The sequence below is a fragment of the Gouania willdenowi genome, chromosome 6, assembly GCF_900634775.1.
Source record: "Gouania willdenowi chromosome 6, fGouWil2.1, whole genome shotgun sequence".
NCBI lineage: Eukaryota > Metazoa > Chordata > Actinopteri > Blenniiformes > Gobiesocidae > Gouania > Gouania willdenowi.
In genome coordinates this window covers 57,303,656-57,326,053 of record NC_041049.1, presented here as the reverse complement: position 1 = coordinate 57,326,053, position 22,398 = coordinate 57,303,656, and the positions used below count along the sequence as shown (strand labels likewise).

Here is a 22,398-nt window from a genome sequence, read left to right as displayed (position 1 = left end):
AATTCTAAATCAGTGTCGTCACTGACCAATGGCCTTCTAGCATGGGCGTGTCTGCAGCTCCTGCGCCTTTCATTAGGTTGGACAGCGTGGACTAAAGCGCTGCGTCTGGAAGCAGTAGACCATTCATTCTTCTACAACAACAGCGACTTCTGTGAGTATTACCATTAAACCCAGTGGTTAGTTCATTCAGCTGTTAAGGTCTATTATCAGAGGTGTGTGGTAAAAGTTATTCTTCGGATAGAACACGGAGAGACAACTTGACAGGTTAGCTTTCGAGCTAACGTTAGCTACCCGGTAGACAGTTCACAATCAGATCAAGATTCAATTCAATACAACTTTATTTGTATATCGCAATTTACAACAAAGTCATCTCAACAATGCTCGAGCCCGGATTACAAAGGCTTTTAGGAGACAATTCTCCGTGTTTTGACTGTTGATGCTTTATTTGACATATTTACATATGCTTGATCACAGCAGATTTAGGAAAATGTCCAAGTGTCAGATGAATTTGGACTTTTGAACCTTTTACAGTTTATATTTACAATAAAACGTTGAATTGACGTTTATAATTGTAATGTTTTTCCTCTTGCAGGTGTTGCTAGTTGTTGCATTTCTCTGTTTGGCTTCACTCTTGTGCTTTGTGATGTCTTTCTGCTGTTTTGCTCCACACACTGGGGTGAAGTTTCCATCCTATCACCCCCTGTGTTTCCACTTTCTGCTGTTGCCAGCTCAGTGGTTCCGTAGCCAGGATGGGGACAGATGCTGTTTACCGTCCGCCTGCTAACCCCAGAGATCTGTAGGCACCAGCTGTGGTTCTCTTAACTAACTCCTTCATATCTGGGCCCACTAATGGGAGTTCAACTCTAATGCCTTTTAGCAGGACAATCATTATTTTAATAACGTGGTTAGTGCTGGGCAATATATCGAGACTCAACATATATTGAGTTTTCTACTTTGGCGATATAGAAAATTACATTATTCCCTACATTAATATCAGTGTTGGGAGTAACCAGTTATTACAGTAATATATTCCTTTTTGAGTGTAGTGTAACTCATTACAAAAGTGAAATGTGGTAATATATTACTAGTTACAATTAAAGTAACTCGAGTTACATGCATATTTAATTTAAGTGCATATTTGCTTTGTTTTCTCACTGTTTGCAATTTTTTGAGGAAAAAAAGATGATCAATATAGTTAAATATAACTTATGGGGAACAAAAAAAAAAGAGTTTTCTGCTCCTGAAACAGCAGAAGTATTTGAAATAAAACTTAAACCGATGTTATTCGAACACTATCAGTGTGATATAATTAGTGTTCTGGACTTATAGTAACTCAAAGTAGTGTAACTCAGTTACATTTAATATTGTAATACAAATATATGCTTTTTATCCCAGTAACTAGTAATATAAATATATTACAAGTTTAGAGTAACTTACCCAACACTGATTAATATATAGGGCTGGGTGATATGGACCAAAACTCATATCTTGATATTCTTCCTCAAAATGGTGATATATGATATAGATCTCGATGATTTTAATTCAAATGAAGTCTGACCAGAAACACAATTCAGGATTAAATTCACTGATGCAAAATCCCACACTGGAACATGTATTAACAAACAGTTGCACAAAATGTGGCACATTTGGCTTTTTTATCCTATAAGAGACAGCACGTGTGAGTGAGTCCTTTAGGGTGGATGTTTATGGGAAGGTCTGAGTTAGGATCCACTCAAAATAATTTTTGTATGCTGTTCTGAGAAGTAGCGAAAGCAGCAACTCCTATAACAAAATAAGCTCTCTCTCTCTCACTGTTATATTGTAACTTTCTATATTAATAATCTTTATCTCTTGAATCTCGATATATTGCCCAGCCCTACATTAAAATATATATTTTATAGCTTATTTTGTATTAAAATACAGCATGAAAAGCACAGTTAGATGGATTTCTGAGTGTGTCTTAACCTAGACCTTCCCCTAAACAAGCCTCACTACAGAACTCACTCACATATGCTGTGAGAATAAGCTAAAAGTGGCACATTTTGTTCAGCTGTTTAATAAATGTGACTGTGCTTACATCCCAAACGTGAAACACTCAGTTTTCTAATTTATTCAGTATATTTGATTTGTAAGATGATGGCCATTCATTTTCAATCTGAATAATACATTTAAAAAAAAAAAAAAATCATCAAATCTAATTGCACTGGATCATTTTAACATTGGTCTCTCTCCATGTTCATAACACTTTGCAAAACCACAAGGTAAACTGACGCTATTATGGCTTGGTGAATTAAATTCACTCATGTATGACAGCTTATTTCTCTTTGACGATAATTACGTTTTTGTTAGAATATATATTTCTAATGTAATGATCAGCGATATATCGTAATGTTACGTTGCGCGATTCTCGGTTCAATTCAAAATGCATCCATATCAATTTTTTTTTTTAACCTTTATTGAACCAGGAAAGTATTTTCCACTGCAGGAGACATTGTAACTACACAAAGAAGTGCTGAAACCTGGGCATGTTGACCAGCTTGTGTTTTTTCAATAAAATCTAAAAAGAAAATAGTAACTTTCTGCATGTATTTGTTGTTCTAGGCATATACCTCAGTTAAGTTGCACTAAAGTCAAAGTTGATTTTAAAAGCCACGTTATTTTTTTTATTTTAAGTTGTTGGCACATGGCATGTTAAAGCCAATGTTTTGATTGTAAAATATGCCAATAAAATATATTTCGTACATAATGTTCTCATGAAGGTGTACAACTTACAGGTTAATTATGTCATATATTTAAAAGAAAATTGCAATAATCGCCTTATACTTTAATATTGGGATATATTGTATTGTATCGAGATACGAATCGTATCGCCAGATGCCAGGTTATACACACAGTAGTGCAAATTCATTTATAGATTAGTTTTTTTTGTTGTTGTTGACAAAGCTTGTCCACGACTTGTCAAAAAAAAACAACTAAGCAGCTATTTGTTGTCCTCCACTAAATATGTATTGCCTATGCTTAAATGCAAATAAGTGAAGAATGGCCTTCTTGAACTTTCATTTCCCTCCTGATTTATTGAAAAAGCAGACATTAACCATTTATTATTTTAAAGTAAGGTTTCCTTTAGCCCTGACCAAATGAATCGTGGAGGAAATGGGTTTTTTTTCCTCTCTAACGCTGTCTTTATCAATATAACGAGTTTAACTATAGTTTGTACACTGTTTTATCTATTGTTTGTTAAGCATGACTGGTTAGACGGTGTCACGTCTCAACCCTTCGCCTCTGGACTTGTTTTAAGGCATCCAAGTGAGTGCAGCTTTAGTTTGTAGAAGTGGAATATAAATGCAGGATGTTCATCTCTTCAGTGACATGGCTGCTGCTGAATGATACACTTCGAACTAGGGCTGGGCAAAAATTGATCTACAAAATCGATTTATCAAATTTGTAGATAAAAACGATTTTTATTTTGCAAATCCGAGTTTAAAAAAAAAAAAAAAAAATTTTTTTATTTTTTTTCCACCACAGTTTTTTCGGACTTTTCCGCGTTCCGTCCTTGTGGGTTACCGTAGCGCGATGTGAGCCAGCCCCTGCTTTGTTTACATGTGTTTACTCTTTGAGTAGGCTATATGTGTGCCACAGGCATGTTTAATGTTTTATTCACACTATGCTGAGATGCAAAGGGAAGAGTCTATTTTTTTATTATAACGTTGTAGAATATGTAGTTATCTGATTTCTTAATCAGAAAGTTTAAGCTACTGTGAAGTTATTGTTGCACTTTTGCTTAAACCTTTTTAAAGCTTGAAATTGTTGAATGACAGAGCCTAATTTACTTTTTATTTTGGGATTGTTCTATGCATTTTAACTCTAGAGGACAATCACAGCAATAAAGTTGCACTTTTGACAATATATCGAATTTTTAAAAAATTGGAGATTTTCTTTTTAAGGCAAAATCGCCCAGCCCTACTTTAAACTGTGGTTTTAATTTGTACCTGTCTGGTCAATCAACTGATTTGACCGGTTGCTTCTGAGCTCTGTGGGTAAAGTGCTTTACAAAAGCACACAGTTGGAAAGTTAATTTAATTGGTTTTGTGCTCTTGTCACAGTGACATCACTCTTAAATTGTTTTTTTCAAGTATTGTTTTGTTTGTGTTTTGATTCAGAGTGCTGATCCAGAATGGACTCCTCCTTGAGTGCAGCTCAAATCCGGGAGAAGTTCATTGACTTTTTTCGCCGCTATGAGCACCAGTATGTCCACTCCTCAGCCACCATTCCACTGGACGACCCCACGCTGCTGTTTGCCAACGCTGGCATGAACCAGGTGTACATCTTTCCTAAATATCTAGACTAATATTTTCACACTCCACTGCATATGTAACATTTTTTCTTTGCATTTTCGGTAGTTTAAGCCCATCTTCCTCAACACCATCGACCCCTCCCACCCTATGGCCAAGCTGAGTCGTGCTGCCAACACTCAGAAGTGCATTCGTGCTGGAGGCAAACACAACGACCTGGATGATGTAGGGAAAGATGTGTACCACCACACCTTCTTTGAGATGCTGGGGTCCTGGTCATTTGGGGACTATTTTAAGGTATTTTCATTTTTACATTTGTTGAATCCAAAGAGCAGGGTTGGGGTCAATTACATTTTAAAATTACAATTACATCTTCAATTACAACTCAATTACGATTATGTTGACCAGCGTTTTTTCCGAATACAATTTAAATTACTATTCTTATTTCTGACTGAAATCAATTGCTAAAATTCAATTAAAATTAATCACAATTACTGAGCCTTTTATAAATAAGCACATAATATCAAACCTTCCTCCCTGTCATATGATAATGGGTTGGTTATAACCCATGTCTTAAATCATCAAACCCATCTAAAATACACAAAAAAACAATATTTCATCCAATTTCTTTTTAATCTCTTGTTTACCTAGTTAGTCTTTTTTGGTGTGTGTGTCTGAGCCTTTTTTGTGTCTGTATGCCCCTCAATTTACTTCTTTCTTTAAATGGTAAAATGATCCTCAAGAGAACTAAGGGACTTAAAATGAAAACGTATTTTGATAATTGTTAACTACGTATGTGTAAGCCATAGGACTGTAACATAGTTCCCCAGTTTTGCATTTAATTTCATTGTAAATGACAATTTTTAAAAGAATGCTCATGACAATTCAATCATAATTACAAAAGCAAAACGTTTTTTCAATTACAATTATAATTGACCCTAACCCTGCCAAAGACTGCATTTTGTCTATAATATTAATATGTATACATATTTTATTACCTGTGGATGTTTTCTTCTCATGTTCTTTTATTTCTCTCAATTTGCAGCAACTGGCCTGTAAGATGGCTCTAGAACTGCTGACTGAGGAGTTTGGCATTGCCATTGATCGGCTGTATGTCACTTACTTTGGAGGCAATGAAGATGCAGGCCTCGAACCCGACCTGGAGTGCAAACAGATCTGGATGGATTTAGGGTGAGTCTGAGTACTTATGATACCAGTATAATATCCTAAACCACCATCAGTCACTTCTCACTGTGAGTTCTGATTCTACAGCTTAATTTTTGGTTTAACAATAAGTTATTTGTGAATTAATAAACAATCAATTCCCACCCTTTTGTAAATGATTGTAATATAAATGTAACATGTGTGAAACCTGTCCTCCGTGTGTGCCTCAGGGTGCAAGAAGCTCGCATTCTTCCTGGCAGTATGAAGGACAACTTCTGGGAAATGGGAGACACTGGTCCTTGCGGTCCCTGCAGTGAGATCCACTTTGATCGCATCGGGGGAAGGGACGCATCCCACCTGGTAAACATGGACGATCCAAACGTGCTGGAGATCTGGAACCTTGTGTTCATCCAGTTCAACAGGTGATTTCCTCATAAAGGCCCTATTTGGTGGATTTAAACATGACAAAGCAGAAATCACATTATCAAAAGTGCACTTTGTTGAAAAGCAGTGCATTACATTGTGCTTTTAGCTAAAACTATATCTGTTTTAAATTATTATGAATAAATATTTACTGCTGATGAGTCTGAGGGAAAGATGCTGAGTTTGTTTCTTCAGCAGTGTTTTCTGCCGTTTCTCACTGTGTTCAGAGAGTCGGAGACGGAGCTAAAGCCTCTGCCTAAGAAGAGCATCGACACTGGGATGGGTCTGGAACGTCTGGTCTCTGTCCTGCAGAATAAGATGTCCAACTATGACACCGATCTCTTCATCCCTTATTTTGAGGCCATTCAAAGGGTAAAGTAGCCAAATAGAAGTGTGCAATTAATATTAGCCTTCAGTTCAATCAGTACAATGGTGTATAGAATAGGGCTAGGTGATATACACCAAAACTCATATCTCAATTTTTTTTTGTTGTTAAAATACCGATATATGATATAAATGTCAATATTTTTAACTCAAAGTCTTACCAGAAAGATAAGTTTGGGTTAAATTTGCTGTTGCAAAATGCCACATATGCACATTTATTAACAAATGACACCAAAGGGCAGTGGGAAGGCACTTTTGTTTCTGTACAGATTCTTCTTCTAGTTTGGTGAAAAATGTAACATTGTTGCAATTTTGGGACTCGTTAGCGCCATCTAGCATGTTTGAACTAGCTGGATCGCATTCAGTAGGTATATGAATTGGACCATGACTAGAAAAATTGTAATTTGGACCTATAACCTAAATTCAACAGGATGTCAGCAGGATACAATTGGCACTTTTTTCTCAATTTTTGGCCAAGCCACTCATCTTTTATAGCAAATTCTTCCTAGTGTTCATAATTTCCACTTGAAATTTTTGATTTATGTTCTTGACAAGTTAAAAACAAGTCGTGTTAAAAACAAGGAGTTTTACCGGATAAATGAATGAAATATGCAAGACTGTGATGCGCGTGCAGGAGGAAAAATGAAATGATTTACTCATTTATGGATAATACTTAAGTGGGGGCTAGTTTAGCATTGCAAATATAAATAGTTCTGTTTTTGTTTTAGGGCACAGGTGCACGACAGTATACTGGAAAAGTTGGTGCTGAGGATGTGGACGGTATCGACATGGCCTATCGTGTACTTGCTGATCATGCTCGAACCATCACCATTGCCTTGTCTGACGGAGGCCGACCAGATAACACGGGACGAGGGTGAGACATGGATGTTACAAAGCAGGGAAAATAATTATGACACTTGATCTTGGTGATGTCATGTCATTGAACAGCCACTACCGCCATACCTACACTTATTTATTTAGCTCTGGTTAATACAGGAACGATAGAATTACAGGCTTGGTTCTCTCATCTATCCACAGCTACGTGCTGAGGAGGATCCTGCGTCGTGCCGTCCGTTATTCCCATGAGAAGCTTGGAGCTCAGAGGGGCTTCTTTGCCTCTCTGGTGGATGTGGTGGTGGATTCTCTGGTGAGGTTCTTCAGCCTTCTTTGACTTTGTTTTTGGCTCTGGTGTTGCACAATATTGAAAAATGTGTTGACTGTTGGTATCAATTAATTTGACATTTGTGTTTAACTAAAATGTTAGTGGTTGGTTTTTAGAATTTAATATAGTGTCCAACTGTAATCTACATTAACAATGTTCCTACACGTGAAGTAAAAATTGTTGAGTGGGGAAGGTATTTAAACAAATATGTTGTACGATTTAGACCTTTGGTGCAATGTTATAGTCACAGGACGATGATGCTTATTGGTTCTTATTCACTGACATTTGAGGCGAGGAAGAGTATTTCACTGCAGCCTGAGGTTTTACTTCATCCTTGTTTAGAAGAATCTTTTAATGCCATGAGAGATGTTCGGCCACATCATTTCTGCCCTTAAACACAACTTAATTTCACATAAATAATCAAAAAGATCTTTATCAATCAAAACATTATTTTGTCTTATTAATTTCAGTGCTTTTAGAATGTTCCTTTGTTAGTAAGCAGCAGCATGCAGCACATGAAGGCTTCCATTTTACATTCCAAAAAATCCAAAATGTGGAATTCTTTACATAGTGACATAAAGAGCTGTTTGAATGTTTTTTAGTTTAAGAGAACGTACAAAAAGAGACTCATAAGTGGATATGAAAATGGTGATTAGTGTTATTTGTTTTCTTTATTTATTTTGGTGCTGAGAGTAGGCCTGTGTGCAAGTCCTTGAAATTTTTTTTAATAATGTAATATTGTCTCAGTTAGTGTAAACTTGGCAGACTAATTATTTAATATTTTTGTTTAAATTAAATGTTTGTAATGCTTACAGGTGCTGGTCATATAATTAGAATATTATGAAAAAGTTGATTTATTTCAGTAATTCCATTCAAAAAATGAAACTTGTATATTTTATTCATTCATTACACACAGACTGATATATTTTAAATGTTTATTTCTTTTAATTTTAATGATTATAACTGACAACTAATGAAAATCCCAAATTCATTATCTCAGAAAATTAGAATATTACTAAAGACCGATACAAAAAAAAGATTTCTAGAAATGTTGACCAACTGAAAAGTATGAACATGAAAAGTATGAGCATGTACATCACTCAATACTTAGTTGGGCTCCTTCTGCCTGAATTACTGCAGCAATGCAGCGTGGCATGGAGTCAATATGTCTGTGGCACTGCTCAGGTGTTATGAGAGCCCAGGTTCTGATAGTGGCCTTCAGCTCTTCTGCATTGTTGGATCTGGCATCTCACATCTTCCTCTTCAGGTCAGCAGTTTCCCCATGATTGTGTAGCCTACAGAACTAGACTGGAGACCATTTAAAGGCCTTTGCAGGACACCAGGTGTCTTCAATATTGAACCTCTCCACAATATTCTAATTTTCTGAGATACTCAATTTGGGGTTTTCATTAGTTGTCAGTTATAATCAACAACATTAAAAGAAATAAACACTTGAATAATGTATACATTCATTTCACACAGACTGACATATTTCAAGTTTGACTTTTTGAATGGAATTACTAAAATAAATCAACTTCTTCATGACATTCTAATTATATGACCAGCAGCTGTACACAAGAATAAAATGTCTTTCAAAATAAGATGATCTAATTCTCATTAGCCTTGGCTCTCACTGTGTGTCATTGCCCTTAATCTCAGAAATGTGTACATTCAGGTCTTGTTTGTTGTAATTTAATAACCTTATCTTTCCAGGGAGAAGCTTTCCCAGAGTTAAAGAAAGACCCGGAGATGGTGAAGGACATAATCAATGAGGAGGAGACACAGTTCCTCAAAACACTCAGCAGGGGGCGCCGCATCCTTGATAGGAAGATAGTCAGTCTGGGAGAATGCAGGATTATCCCAGGTCAGGGACATAACATAATGTTCTTTCTTTTTCTACTTCCTGTATTTCTCTTTTCCTTTGATCCTCCCTGTTGTTTCCCCTCTGGACTGCTTTCTCTTTTACTCCTTCTGACAGCTGCTGTGTTTCTTTGCTTTTTTCCTTTATTTGTTTAAAACTCCCTCTGCACAAATGATCAGCTTCTTCCATTTGGTTTTCAATAATTATTATTTTAACTGCTGCAAATGTCTTCTAATGAATGTAGAGATGCTATACAAAAGGCTCAGGTTAAAACTAGCAAGATCGTTCAATATTTGTTGGTGTTGGTTTTTCTGACAGTACTTTTCCCATTTTACCTATTTGTTCCATAATGATTTGTTCTAAAATAAAAAACGTTCTCTTGTTTCTGAATTACAACCTTTTGCCCAGAAAACTATTTAAAAACAACTAAAGAGTATAATGATGTAATGGACGAGTGGACACATTTTAAAGAACCTCATTTTGTAAATAAGTGGAAAGAAGCGGTATTTAATGCAGTGGTTCACAACCTTTTTTAGAACTTAATATAATTATAATAACTTTTTTTTTCTAGAATTAGTTTTTGATCGTGTTTGAGAGCTATGATTTTATTTTTCCTACTGCATTTTATTTGAACTATATTTATATTTCAAAGTGAAAGTCTAGCAATACAGTTGTTTAAGATTGTGTTTTAATTCTTTTTTTTTTTTTTTTTTTAATAATAATTACAAAATTTCAAAAACCTTTTCATTTTTCAGAAATTTCAGGTGACCCCATTTACACTCCAGGCAGCCCCACATGGGATGGGGTTATGACCCCAAGGTTGGAAAAAAAACACTTTTAGTGGCTCCTGAATAGATTTATATCTATTTATTTTATCATTTCTGGTCATCTCACGCCTGGGTGGGCCCAAGACAATTAATTTGTTAATTTTCCTCTCTCTCTCTCTCTCTCTCCCTCAAATACCCCCTGTCGTGCCATCACGTACCCCCATTTGAGAACAAAAGTGTTCACTGCATCATACAAATGCTTCTCCTGCATATCAAGTTTATTTTTTTCCCCCTCATCCTTCTACTTTTCTGCATCCAGGTGACACAGCATGGCTTTTGTATGACACATATGGCTTCCCTCTGGACCTGACCTCCCTCATCGCAGAGGAGAAAGGCATGGGGGTGGACATGGCCGCCTTCGAAGAGGAGAAGAAGGCAGCACAGGTGAGGTGATTGGACAGAAAGTTAAGTTCTTTTAGTTTGAATCAGGAGGAGCACACCCCGTGTCTAAACAAACTGCTTAAGGCTTTTGTTTTTAGTTATGTAAACGACCGAGAAGTCAATGTTTAGTTATTGTTTAATTTATAATTCTTCAGCCTCACAAAATAATTCTCTTGCATCAGCAACAAAGTTCAGTATTGAAATGTCAGGCTATAATTGAATCCATTTTACATGGCTTATTTGTTTAATGTGGAAGTTTATCTTCGAATTCAGATTCCTTTCTAGGGGTGTCCCAATCCAATATCGGTCGGATTCAAATTTTCCCTTTTTTTTTATTTTTTTTAATTTTTTTTCCCGCTTAATTAATTTTCTTTTTTTTTCCAATTGTAGATATTATGTTAAAGGTTAAAAATGATGTAACCAATTGGTTAATAATAAATAATTCAGTTTTTCCTCATACCTACTGTTGCTGACTATTGTTTTCTGTTTGAGTAACATCATTTGATCAAGCCTTTTCTAACATTCCACACTACAAAATAAGTCATCATTACTTTTTAACAAAAGAAAAGGGAGAGAGAATAGAATAATAGTATGTATGATTCATGCTGATATTGGATCAATATCGGTATCGGCCGATACGCAAGGCTGCAATGTCGGTATCGTATCGGAAATGAAAAAGTTGTATCCGGACATCCCTATTCCTTAGTACTTAAAAAGCTTATATCTTGTGACTGGTTATTATAGTGCATGTGTTTCTAACTTTTATATCTATAAGTACATCTGTAATGCTGGTCTGCTCCTTTGTTCAGTTAAAGTCCCAAGGTAAAGGTGCTGGAGATGTGGACCACATCATGTTGGACATCTACGCCATCGATGAACTGAGAAACAAGCAGGTCCCAGCCACAGATGACTCTCCTAAATACAAATACACATCCAGTGAAAGCGGGAATTATGGTCAGTGTTGGCCACAAAAACGTCTGACTTTATTTAGAGCACAGATGTTTAGTGCTCCCCTTACTGATTTCTGCAGAGTTTGAGCCGGTATCAGCCAAGGTGCTGGCCCTGCGCCGGGACCGCACCTTTTGTGAGGAAGTGACCACTGGTCAGGAGTGCGGCGTGCTGCTGGATCAGACCTCCTTCTACGCCGAGCAGGGCGGGCAGACGTTTGACGAGGGGTACATGCTTCGAGAGGATGACAGTGGGGAGGATGTGAGTGCAACAAAAACATGAGGAAATGTTTGCCCTTGTACACAGTGTCTTTCATTACATTTTTAAGCTGAAGAAGTAACTGCAATGCTTTGTGTAAGGCAGTGGTTCCCAAACCTTTCACAGTCCCGTACCCCTACCGCTGCACACTTAACAAACATATTCATGTAATGCGTGTTTTTCAACCATGGGGTCGTGATCCAATGTGAGGTCGCCTAAAATATCTAATAATTTATAATAATAAAAAAATAATGATTAAAAAAGTTTCAGTTATTATACTTTTAAATTATAACACCACACACACAATCCTAAACAACTGTATTTTATACTTTCACTTTCTCAAATATGAATGTAGTTCAAATAAAATGCAGTATAAAAATTCCCGATCTGGCACATCTTGTCTCTTTGTGCACTGATCCTGGCAACAACAAACAAAATTAATTCTAGAAAGAAAGAAAAAATCTATGGGGACGCCAAAAATTTGTAATATTAAAATGGGGTCACGACCCAAAAAAGTTGGGAACCAACACTACAGTGCAATTAGTCTCTGAATTTTACGTATCTTGTTGAGGAATAATATCTAATAATTAAAAAAAATAATAATTATCTGTGACCATGGGTAGTCTTACATCAGCTAATGTGTAATTTGTAGCAATGCATGGAGGCCCCTGACATGGAGAGATTCTTCACTGCAGCCACACCAGACTCAACACTTTACTCTGCCTTGTCTTATTCAGTGGCTGTTAATATTGACTATTGTTTTATTTAAATTATTTCCTTATACTAGAAAGGTTAACTGGAGTCTTTTTTTCCATCTCCGCTGTGTTTTGTGTCAACATTTACTGCAGCTGATCTCTGCGCGTGTGTTTGCACCTGCTTGTCAGTCGTACTATTTTTCTGGTGCTAAAACAATCACCGCAAACAGTTCCAGATTTGATGAATTGCATTGCTCTTACTGCATTAATTCATTTGCATTTCCCCCTCCCATTTTTTTCGCTCCTTATGAGATCCGCTTACTTTACATATTCATCAGAGGGATACGCACTAAATAGATTGTGGGCGCATTGTGACGCGCAGTCTTGATTCCCTGGGGTTTGTACATCTGTAATGCTGTAATACCACTAAACCTTTAATGAATCTGCCCCTAAGTGTGCAGGGAGAAATGTTTTTGTCTTTGTTGCTTAATCAAAAATCAGTTTATTCATTCTATATCTTTACCAATACAAGAAAGAGAAACACACAAAGATGAGTCAGCTTTTCAGTGTAATTAAAAAGAAATGAAAGCGCATTGCAAACTTTTCCCTGCCTCATTAGAACAACTATTGTTTCTCTTCTGCAGCGAATGGAGTTCACAGTGAAGAACACACAGGTACGAGGAGGCTATGTGCTCCACGTTGGGACCGTCTATGGAAGTCTGAAGGTCGGGGACCGTGTTACACTCCACATAGATGAGGTAAGCAAATGAAGAGGATTGTTGAAAGTTTATTAAAGTTCATAAAAGGTCTGATTCAATATATTCAACTCGTGGTCTAGGCTCGGCGACGGCCCATCATGAGCAACCACACCGCTACACACATGTTAAACTTTGCCCTGAGGGGAGTGTTGGGAGAAGCGGATCAGAGGGGATCCCTGGTTGCTCCCGACCGACTTCGTTTTGACTTCACCGCTAAAGGCGCGCTGAGCACAGGGGAAGTGCGCCGGACAGAAGAAATCACCTGCGCCATGATAAGAGATGCCAAGGTCAGTTGTCAAGACATGAAAATTGACAAATATTATGAGAAGAAATGAATCAGCAAAGCTCGACTAGAAACAAAATAGCCTGCCATGAAGCAGGTGACAAGGACATGGAAACAACAAATCTCACCCAAAATAAATCTTTGGTTGAGCACGGTAGAGCAAACTTTAGCTGATGAAAAAATAACATTAAAGTGTAGACATAACTTGCAAAAAAAATAAATAAAATGTACTCATCATAGATTAAGTAGACTACACAATTACATAATTTCAACAAAAGATGTGACAAATACTTAAACTTTTTATTGTGTATGTCTTTTGTTTTCTTTGTTCTGTTCTGTTTTGGTGCAGTGTACTTTTGATGACAGTTGTCTGTAAAAATGGTATTTTGTTTGTTAATTAATGCATTAAAGTATAAAAAAATAGAAGAAAAAAAAAGTTTGTGTGAGAAGTGTTTTAACCGGTGTTAATCTGATAGATAATTTCCTCTCTAATTCAGGAAGTGTACGCAATGGAGACTCCTCTGGCAGCAGCCAAAGCCATCCAAGGTCTGCGTGCTGTGTTTGATGAGACCTACCCTGACCCTGTGCGAGTCGTGTCCATTGGTGTCCCCGTAGAAGACTTGCTGGTTGACCCCAGCAGCATCGCAGGGTCTCTCACCTCCATCGAGTTTTGTGGAGGAACGTGAGTAAAAGCTTTCCTTCCCCATCACCTTGTTGTTCTTGCTTATAACAGACTAGAGTTACCATGAGGTGGACGTCGGATGAAGTAAAGAGGCCAAATCAAGCCAGTTCTTTGCTTTGTATGAGCCACAAAAACAGAAAAGCAACAATTACACAAAATAACAGAAAAAATTCCCAAAATGACGAAAATACTGAAAAAATTAAAAAAGGCACATCTTGACAATCCACTAAATGCAAATATGACACAAGAAATAACAAAAACACATGACTCATAAAATACACAAAATACCAGCAGAAATTCCCCAAATGACAGATAAATACACAAAAGACAAAAAACCCTTTGTTTTTTCCTGTTAATGCTCAGATTGATCATTATTCTTAATACTGGCATGAATGTTGATAATGTGGCCCTCGTATCAGACAATCACATTTTTGTGGCCCCTCTGTGATAACAGTTGCCCATCCCTGTCGTATACAATCAGATACATGAAGCATAATATCGCATTATATTTAATGTCTTTGTGTATTTTCAGCCAGTATTCTCAGTGAAGTCACAGAGCTAATATCCAACCTTGTTGATCTTACGTTCCACTTGGATCTGTCGGTGCCCACATCATTAGTTGCAAATTCAGAGAGTTGTCGGCTGATTAAACACACGATGAACACATTAGCTGCACTGCAAAAGTCAGTGTTCATCTACCATGGTGGTTCAAAGTTATAGCTGACTGAGCTATGTATACCTGACATAAATATGTCCACCTGCTGTCAGCCTCTAAGTTATCATCGATTTTCTGTTCACTTTTTATTGCAGATATTTCCCAAGTTGTTGAGCTTTGTTTGCCCTAAAAGAAAAAGGCTTCTTTGGTTCATCTGGGGCGTGTTAGACATACGCACGTTGTTACTGCAAGGCAATATCCCAGAACACTGTGATCAGTTACTTCCGACTGTGTCAGTTTAAAGAAGCAGCAGCGATGGTCTGTAAATAATGGATTCAGAGAAAAATGAGTTTATTTCCTGAGGCAGGCCAATGAAAACTAAAAACAAATGACTGATCTTTCTGCTCATAGACTTCACGGCATTTCCCCTCCTTGGCTCCACTGCCTGTATTTTGTTTTAGTTCCAACAACACTATTTAATTAAAATCTATTTACTGTAACGTGACCTCAATCTGTTTTTTTTTCCATAGTTTTTTATTATCTGCATCTTGTTCAATTGATTCTTTCTTTTAGCTGCTGTTGTTTTCACACTTACCTCCTGACGTCTCTTCTCCTTATCTGCTCCTGGTGGTTGTGTAACTCTGTTGGTCTCTGTTACCCACAGCCATCTGCAGAACTCCAGCCACGCAGCACCGTTTGTCATCGTCTCAGAGGAGGCCATTGCTAAGGGCATCCGCCGTATCGTCGCTGTGACGGGTACAGAGGCCCATAAGGTTCGGAAACGCACAACATACTCGACCTGTTGTTTCCAGCCAAAGGAACACTCCTTTAACTTTAACCTCTTAAGCCCCAGCCACTTTTCTCCAAAAATCACATAACCATAACATACATAACTTTTCATAATTTTTCTAAGCTTCTACATGACCTACAGGGCTCATTTTTGTTCAGATTAAATTAGGACCCTTAGTGGTGGCAGATAATGTGAAAATTTGGAAATATATGATACTGAGTGACAATAAATCATGTTTTAAATACAGAAATCTGTAGTAAAACCTAGAGATTTAATCAATTATAAAGCCAATTCTCTATAGGGAAGGCTATAAAAGCAGAAATAATTACTAATAATAATAACTAATGTATGGACATCAACTGCAGCAAGTTTGGTGGTGATAATAAAAAATTAGGCAAAAGATACACGTTTTTGTACAAAAAAATTCAGGAAGACAAGTGTGTAACTGTAATCTTTCAGTCAATTTGATTCCAATCATTATTAGTCTTATGTTTGATCCCTAGGTGTTGACATTTGGCTTGAAATAAACACATTAATTTTCATTCAGGTTTCTGCTGTGACATGCGTGAAGCTATTTTTTGTTTCGCTTTTTGATGCCGTTACACATTGGTGTTATTTAGCAATGCTTTGACCAATCACAATGCTTGACACAGCGTTGTAAAGCTCAGTCTGTAAAAATTGGTGATATAAAATACTATGGCACCGGGCTTTATCCCTGGCCAATCAGAGCTGAATCAAAGAGGGACCTGCTATTTTACGAAGAGTGCCATGCGCTCATTGGGGCTGAAGAGAATAACATTTTACCTCTATTTCTATTTCACAATACTTCTGTGAACACTTTGAAAAACCAAATGCTAATGAGGCAGTGTCTCAGACAGGACAACATGTCTCACTGGTCCTCAGTTATGAAAATTTAATGAAGCTGCAGGTGAGCCTGGAGCCAAAGAACAAGTTAAGCTCTTCTCTCCAGGCCCAGAGGAACAAAACGACAATCTCTTATTTTTAGAGCTTTGCTGTTTGATCCTCCCCCTCCATCCCTCTGCAATCTTTCTCTTCCTTCCCACGTCTCTCCGTCCCACCTTCTTCTCGCTCCTGTCCCAATGATGATGCCATTGTGTCTTCTTCTCCAGGCCCAGAGGAAAGCTGATGCTCTGCGCCAGGCTCTGTCGGTGCTGGGAGACACAGTGAAGCAGCAGAGCGCCCCAAACAAGGACGTACAGAAAGAGATCGCAGACATGACTGAGGTAATCTTAAACTAAACACCACAATGCTGTAATGTGGTTTGAACATTTTTGCCCCACACACACCCCACCCCCCTCAGCAGACTCCTTGTTTTTTTTTCTATATAGTTACTGTTATTATGATAAGGGACAAATTGTTTATTTTTTTTAACTTTTGATTATGAAGATAAAAGGTTTTATTGGCAAATAAAGCAGAAAACTGATGCTCATTTTGTCTAACGAATTTCTGTAAGTCATCTAATTTTAATTTGTAATTGTGTTAAGTATAATATATAATAGTACATTTTAAAAAATATTTTCTTGTATTTAATTTTAAAACCTACATGGAAAATCGGGTGATTTGAACCTTTGAACGGAAAAAATATTTATTCTCTTTTTTTCCAGGTTTTTTCTTTTTTAGTTATGTTTTAAGAAAGAGGACTCGTAAAGACCACAGCACAGACATCTATTTACCTTATATTTTATCTGTCAATGGTGTTGTATGCCACCCTTTGTAAACTTTGTGATTGTTTAAGCAAAAATACAGAAAAATTAAAAGTTTAGAAATAAAAGAAAGAACATGTTTGTAGCGTAGATCCACTGTGAAGGCAATTTGTAAACTTGTTACTTTATTATTTTTGGTTTTCTATAGTTTGGCAGCTTGTATGAGTTTCAATATCAGATTGAATGGTTAGAGAGGTAGACTTCTATCTTGAGAGTCAATGGTTTGAATCCCGTTGAGGGCTCCCTGCTCAGTCCCCCAAATGCAGTTTTAAGATGCTGTACCAGTAATAAACAGTTATTCAAAATATATATATTTCTACAGTCCATAGGCACTGCCTTAACCTCTCAGTGGCAGAAGGATGAGATGAGGGAAACACTGAAGGGTCTGAAGAAGACCATGGACGACCTCGACCGCAACTATAAAGCCAACATCCAGAAAAGAGTTTTGGAGAAAACTAAGGAAGTGATCGAAAGCAGCCCCAACCAACCACTGCTGGTCATGGAGATGGAGGCGGGAGCCTCAGCAAAGGTAGCATCACAATAATCAATAATCAGCTCCCAAACATATATAATATATAAGAAATGTCAATTACAAGTTAAACACAAAACTGTGGAACCATGTTACAGTTCTAGGGCGTACACATACGTAGTTAACAATTGTTTAAATATGTTTCATATCAACTTTTCCCACTGCCTGTCAGTTCTCTCAAAAATCATTTTAACATTTAAAAATAATTCAATCTAAGGATATACTGACAGAAAAAAGGCTCAGACGCCCACACCAAAAATATTAATATCAATATTTTCATGGATAAAGACACCTAACAAGGTAACAGAGATGAGAAGCAAATTGGATGATATATAATATTTTTTAGCATATTTTACAGCTGATTTAAGACATGGGTCAAAACTAACCTGTTATCACGTGTCAAACTCATGGACCGCAGGCCACATCCGACCCGCCAAAGAGCCAAATCCGGCCCATCAGGAGAATTTGAGAAATCAATGAAATGAACTACAATGTTTACTTGTTAACATAACATAATCTGTTTAATTATTTTACCAGATTCGTAACAGTGGAACATTGTAGTGGTGTATTAGCTGAAGTGGTGACCATTTTAACTGCTGATTGAAGCTTAAAGTTAATGATCAAATGAGCTTAACTTTTAAAAGTTTTCACATATTTTCTAGGTGAGAACTTGAATAATTGTGGGGGAAAAAAACCTGAAAAATCACTGCGAACAAATTATGGTAAATAAGTTTTAAGCAGCTTTGATCAAAGGCGTGTAACATTGTAAGTTATCACCAGTGAACAGGTTCTGTAATGGTTGGAATGTACATGTGTGAATGAACTGAAGCTTAATATTGTTTTTTATAAGATGTTTTAAAATGAATAAATATAATTTACTTAATGCATAAATATGTCTGCAGTAAAATGGATATAAATTTAGAGTTTTTTTAATTTTTTTTTTTTTTACGGTGCGTCCTGCCTGACTTCAAATTGCGCTGCATGTGGCCCTGAGGTAAAATTAGTTTGACACCCCTGCGTTATCAGTAGTGATGCTAATAAATGAGGAAGGTTAAGTTTTATGGGCTTATTTTATAAAGACTCAGTAATTGTGATTAGTTTAATTTAATTTTAGTAATTGAGAATGTAATTGTAATTGACTTTCAGCAGAAAAATAATAAAAAAAATTAATTGTAATTGGAAAAAATGCCAGTCACCGTAATCATAATTGAGTTGTAATTTAGCATGGATAATTCAAGATGTAATTGTAATTAAAAAATGTAATTGACCCCCCATCCCTGCTTCTAATATGGAATTGTTTTCATTCATTCAGTCTCTTTCCCTTTGGTTTTCCTCAGGCTCTGAACGAGTCGTTAAAGCTGCTGAAGTCTCAGTCTCCTCAGACTGCTGCCATGCTCTTCACTGTAGATCCTGAAGCTGGAAAGATCACCTGCCTGTGTCAAGTCCCCCAGGTGAGGCGTCTCCGCCCCTCCCCCAGCCTGTAGACGCTACCTTTCAGTGAGAGGAGCTGATCGTTGTCCCTCTTCCCTCCATCCAGGACGTGGCTACCCGAGGCCTGAAGGCCAACGAGTGGGTGAATGAGCTGTGCTCGCTGATGGACGCCAAAGGAGGCGGAAAAGACGTGTCTGCACAGGCCACTGGAAAGAACACACACTGCCTTCAGGAGGCGCTACAGATGGCCAACCAGTTTGCACAACTCAAACTGGGAGATAATTAAAGGGAAAGGTGTGTGTCGGAGTTGGGGTTAATTACATTTTTCAGTTACAATTACGTTTTCAGTTATCCGTTTCCAATTACGATTACAGTGACCGCCATTTTTTTCACTCAGTCCCATTGATGACATATTTTGTCATTTCAAAATCTAACGCTCAGTGCCATTGACGTCATATTACGTGCATCTTTAGATGTGAGATTAGCCACTGGTGCTACCATTAGCTAAGGAGGGAGAAGCAGGAACGAGGGAGAATATGGCGCTATGAAGTGATATTGTGAATTATCCAGCAGTTCACAGCACCACATACTAACACAGAACATGTGTGGACCTGAGTGGATTATTGATCATGTTGCGATCGTGAGATAAAACCATCAACTAACTGAGCTAAACAGGTCATCGCTGCGTGTCGGGAAGAAGAGGAAGTTATGTCTGTGTGATTGATGGGAGGGGCAGATACAAAATACAGTCAGCAAAACATTCAACTGTGACCCAGATAGCAAAAAAATAATATTTTACTATCAAAAGCCTTGTTTGTGTTGTTTTTTTAAGATGTTTTCTCAGCTTTTTGCTCTGAAACTGGCGATTTGTGTAAAACCTGCTCTATTCAACTGCTGAATACAGAAAAATGAAACAAGCTACAAACAAATTTATTTTTGATGAAAGTAGAGACTTTAATCTTTCAGAATCAGATTTCATATTGTTGTAGTACACAATATTCTGTGGGTCTTTAAAAATCAGTCAAAATGCTCTAAAATGGCTGGCACTGAATGAGTTAAATTACAATTTTTTTTTTTTTTTTATCCTCAAAGTCAATTACATTTACATTCTCAATTACTAAAGTTCAATTACAATTACGGAGTCTGAAATAAATAACCCAATAAAAGTTAACTTTTTTCTTGCTCTCCTCGTGTTAGCTTTCTGTTAGCATCTCTTATGATAACGGGTCCTAAATCAGCTGTGAAATAAACTAAAAACAATTATCTATCATCTAATTTGTGTATATCTGAGCCTTTTTTGTGTTAGTATAACCTTCAAATAATTTTTTTTAAATGGTAAAATGTGAAAAAGTTTGATATTAAACATTTAAATAATTGTAACTACATGTGTAGAACTGTACATAGAATTGTAACATGGTTCACCAATTGTGCGTCAAATTATAATTGACAATTTTTATAGAATTTTCAACAGATTTTATAATTCAGCCATAATTGTAATTCATTATCAATTAATTATATATAATGGTTGAAGTCAATTATAATTGTAAATGATAACTAATTACAACTATGTATTGTAATTTAAAAAATCTATTGCTGTAGTATTCTTAATTTGATTGTAATTGAGTTCAGATAATTGACTTTATAATTGTAATTTCTGTGAAAATTCTATAAAAATGGTCAATTTTACATTTTAACACAATACTGAGGAACAATGTTACAGGTCTTTGTGCAGTTCTACACATATGTATTTACCAATTATTAAAATGTGTTTCATATCAAGCTTTCCCACATTTTATCATTAAAAAATATATAAATCTAGGGGTAAACTGACACAAAAAAGGCTCAGACACCCACACCAAAAATATTACCAATATTTTTATTGATTAGGAAGCTTAATAAGATAAATTAGATGATATATATTTGTTTTTAGTGTATTTTACAGCTGATTTAGCACCCGTTATCATAAGAGATGCTAACAGAAAGCTAATACAAGAGGAAGGTTAACTTTTATTAGGTTATTTATTTCAGGCTCAGTAATTGTAATTTAACTTTAGTAATTGAAAACTGTAACATGGTTCCGCAGTTTTGCGTTAAATTATAATTCACAATTTTTATAGGATTTTCCTGGCAAATACAATTACAAAGTCAATTATCTGAACTCGATTACAATTTAATAATGATAACTTTAATTTGTAAAGCATTTTACATTTAGTCATCTCAAAGTACTACAGAGACAATATTTAGGTTATTTCAGGCTCAGTCATTGTAATTGACTTTCTGAGGATAAAAATAATTGTAATTGGGGAAAAAAAATACTGGTCACTGTAATTGTAACTGAACATGGGTAATTGAAAACATAATTGAAACTAAAAAATGTAATTGACTTGAGTGTGTGTTAGTGTACAAAGGTGAGGCTGAAAACATGAAATGATTTGTAGATGTTCCTAAATCCAGCTGTGATTTGTTGTTTTAGATCCACCACCATCATCCCTCCACGTTGACAGCCTGCATTAAATGAGCCACGTCTATTCATTGAGTTGCTTCAAGACAAATAAATCTCTGAAATATTCTAGAATCTACCACGAAAAACTCAATATCCTGGGAACTTGAACTGAGACAAGATCCAACACTTTGTTTTACGTGTGTGTACAGAGAGAAACACAAGGACAAGCTGTTTATGGTGGTTTCATCTGGTACAAGCACATTTTTACCCCAGCAGTCTGTTATTCATGTGTAGCTCCGCCTCCTGAGAAACACGAACAGGCTCCTTAGTCATTGTCTTCCACTGTGGCCCAACCTTAACCTGATTTTCTAAAAGTGGACCTCCAGGTAATATGTTGTGTGTAATTGGTTGCTGATCAGTGTCAGGAAAGCTTGTGGTTCTCCTCTGTGATTGGTTGGCTGTGGGCTGTATTCAAGTCTCCACTACTCCTGTAACAAGCAGTTCTCTAATAGTTTGAATGGGTTAATGTAGGAACTAATCACTGATCTCACTGTATAGAATAATCACGGAGGTGTTCTGTAGCAAACTTCACATCGCTGACATTTTACATTGATTGAATGTTGAATGTTTTGTCATCAAAGCTGCTTTTGTGTCAGAATAAATGAAATATTATAAATATGGAATAAATAAAACTGATAAATGACAAAA

The 22,398-nt window shown here is 36.5% G+C and overlaps 1 protein-coding gene across 1 annotated transcript; it reads left to right on the top strand.

Moving 5' to 3' along the window:
- aars1 (alanyl-tRNA synthetase 1) lies at positions 1–22,398 on the top strand. The gene is made up of 21 exons (XM_028449788.1): positions 1–151; positions 4,161–4,318; positions 4,401–4,589; positions 5,338–5,483; positions 5,687–5,878; positions 6,107–6,251; positions 6,992–7,137; positions 7,302–7,410; positions 9,139–9,289; positions 10,373–10,497; positions 11,304–11,448; positions 11,525–11,703; positions 13,040–13,153; positions 13,234–13,440; positions 13,934–14,118; positions 15,438–15,546; positions 16,694–16,807; positions 17,610–17,816; positions 19,154–19,267; positions 19,354–19,541; positions 21,721–22,398. The coding sequence occupies exons 2-20, from the start codon at positions 4,175–4,177 to the stop codon at positions 19,531–19,533; spliced, it is 2,901 nt and encodes a 966-aa protein (XP_028305589.1). The 5' UTR covers positions 1–151; positions 4,161–4,174; the 3' UTR covers positions 19,534–19,541; positions 21,721–22,398.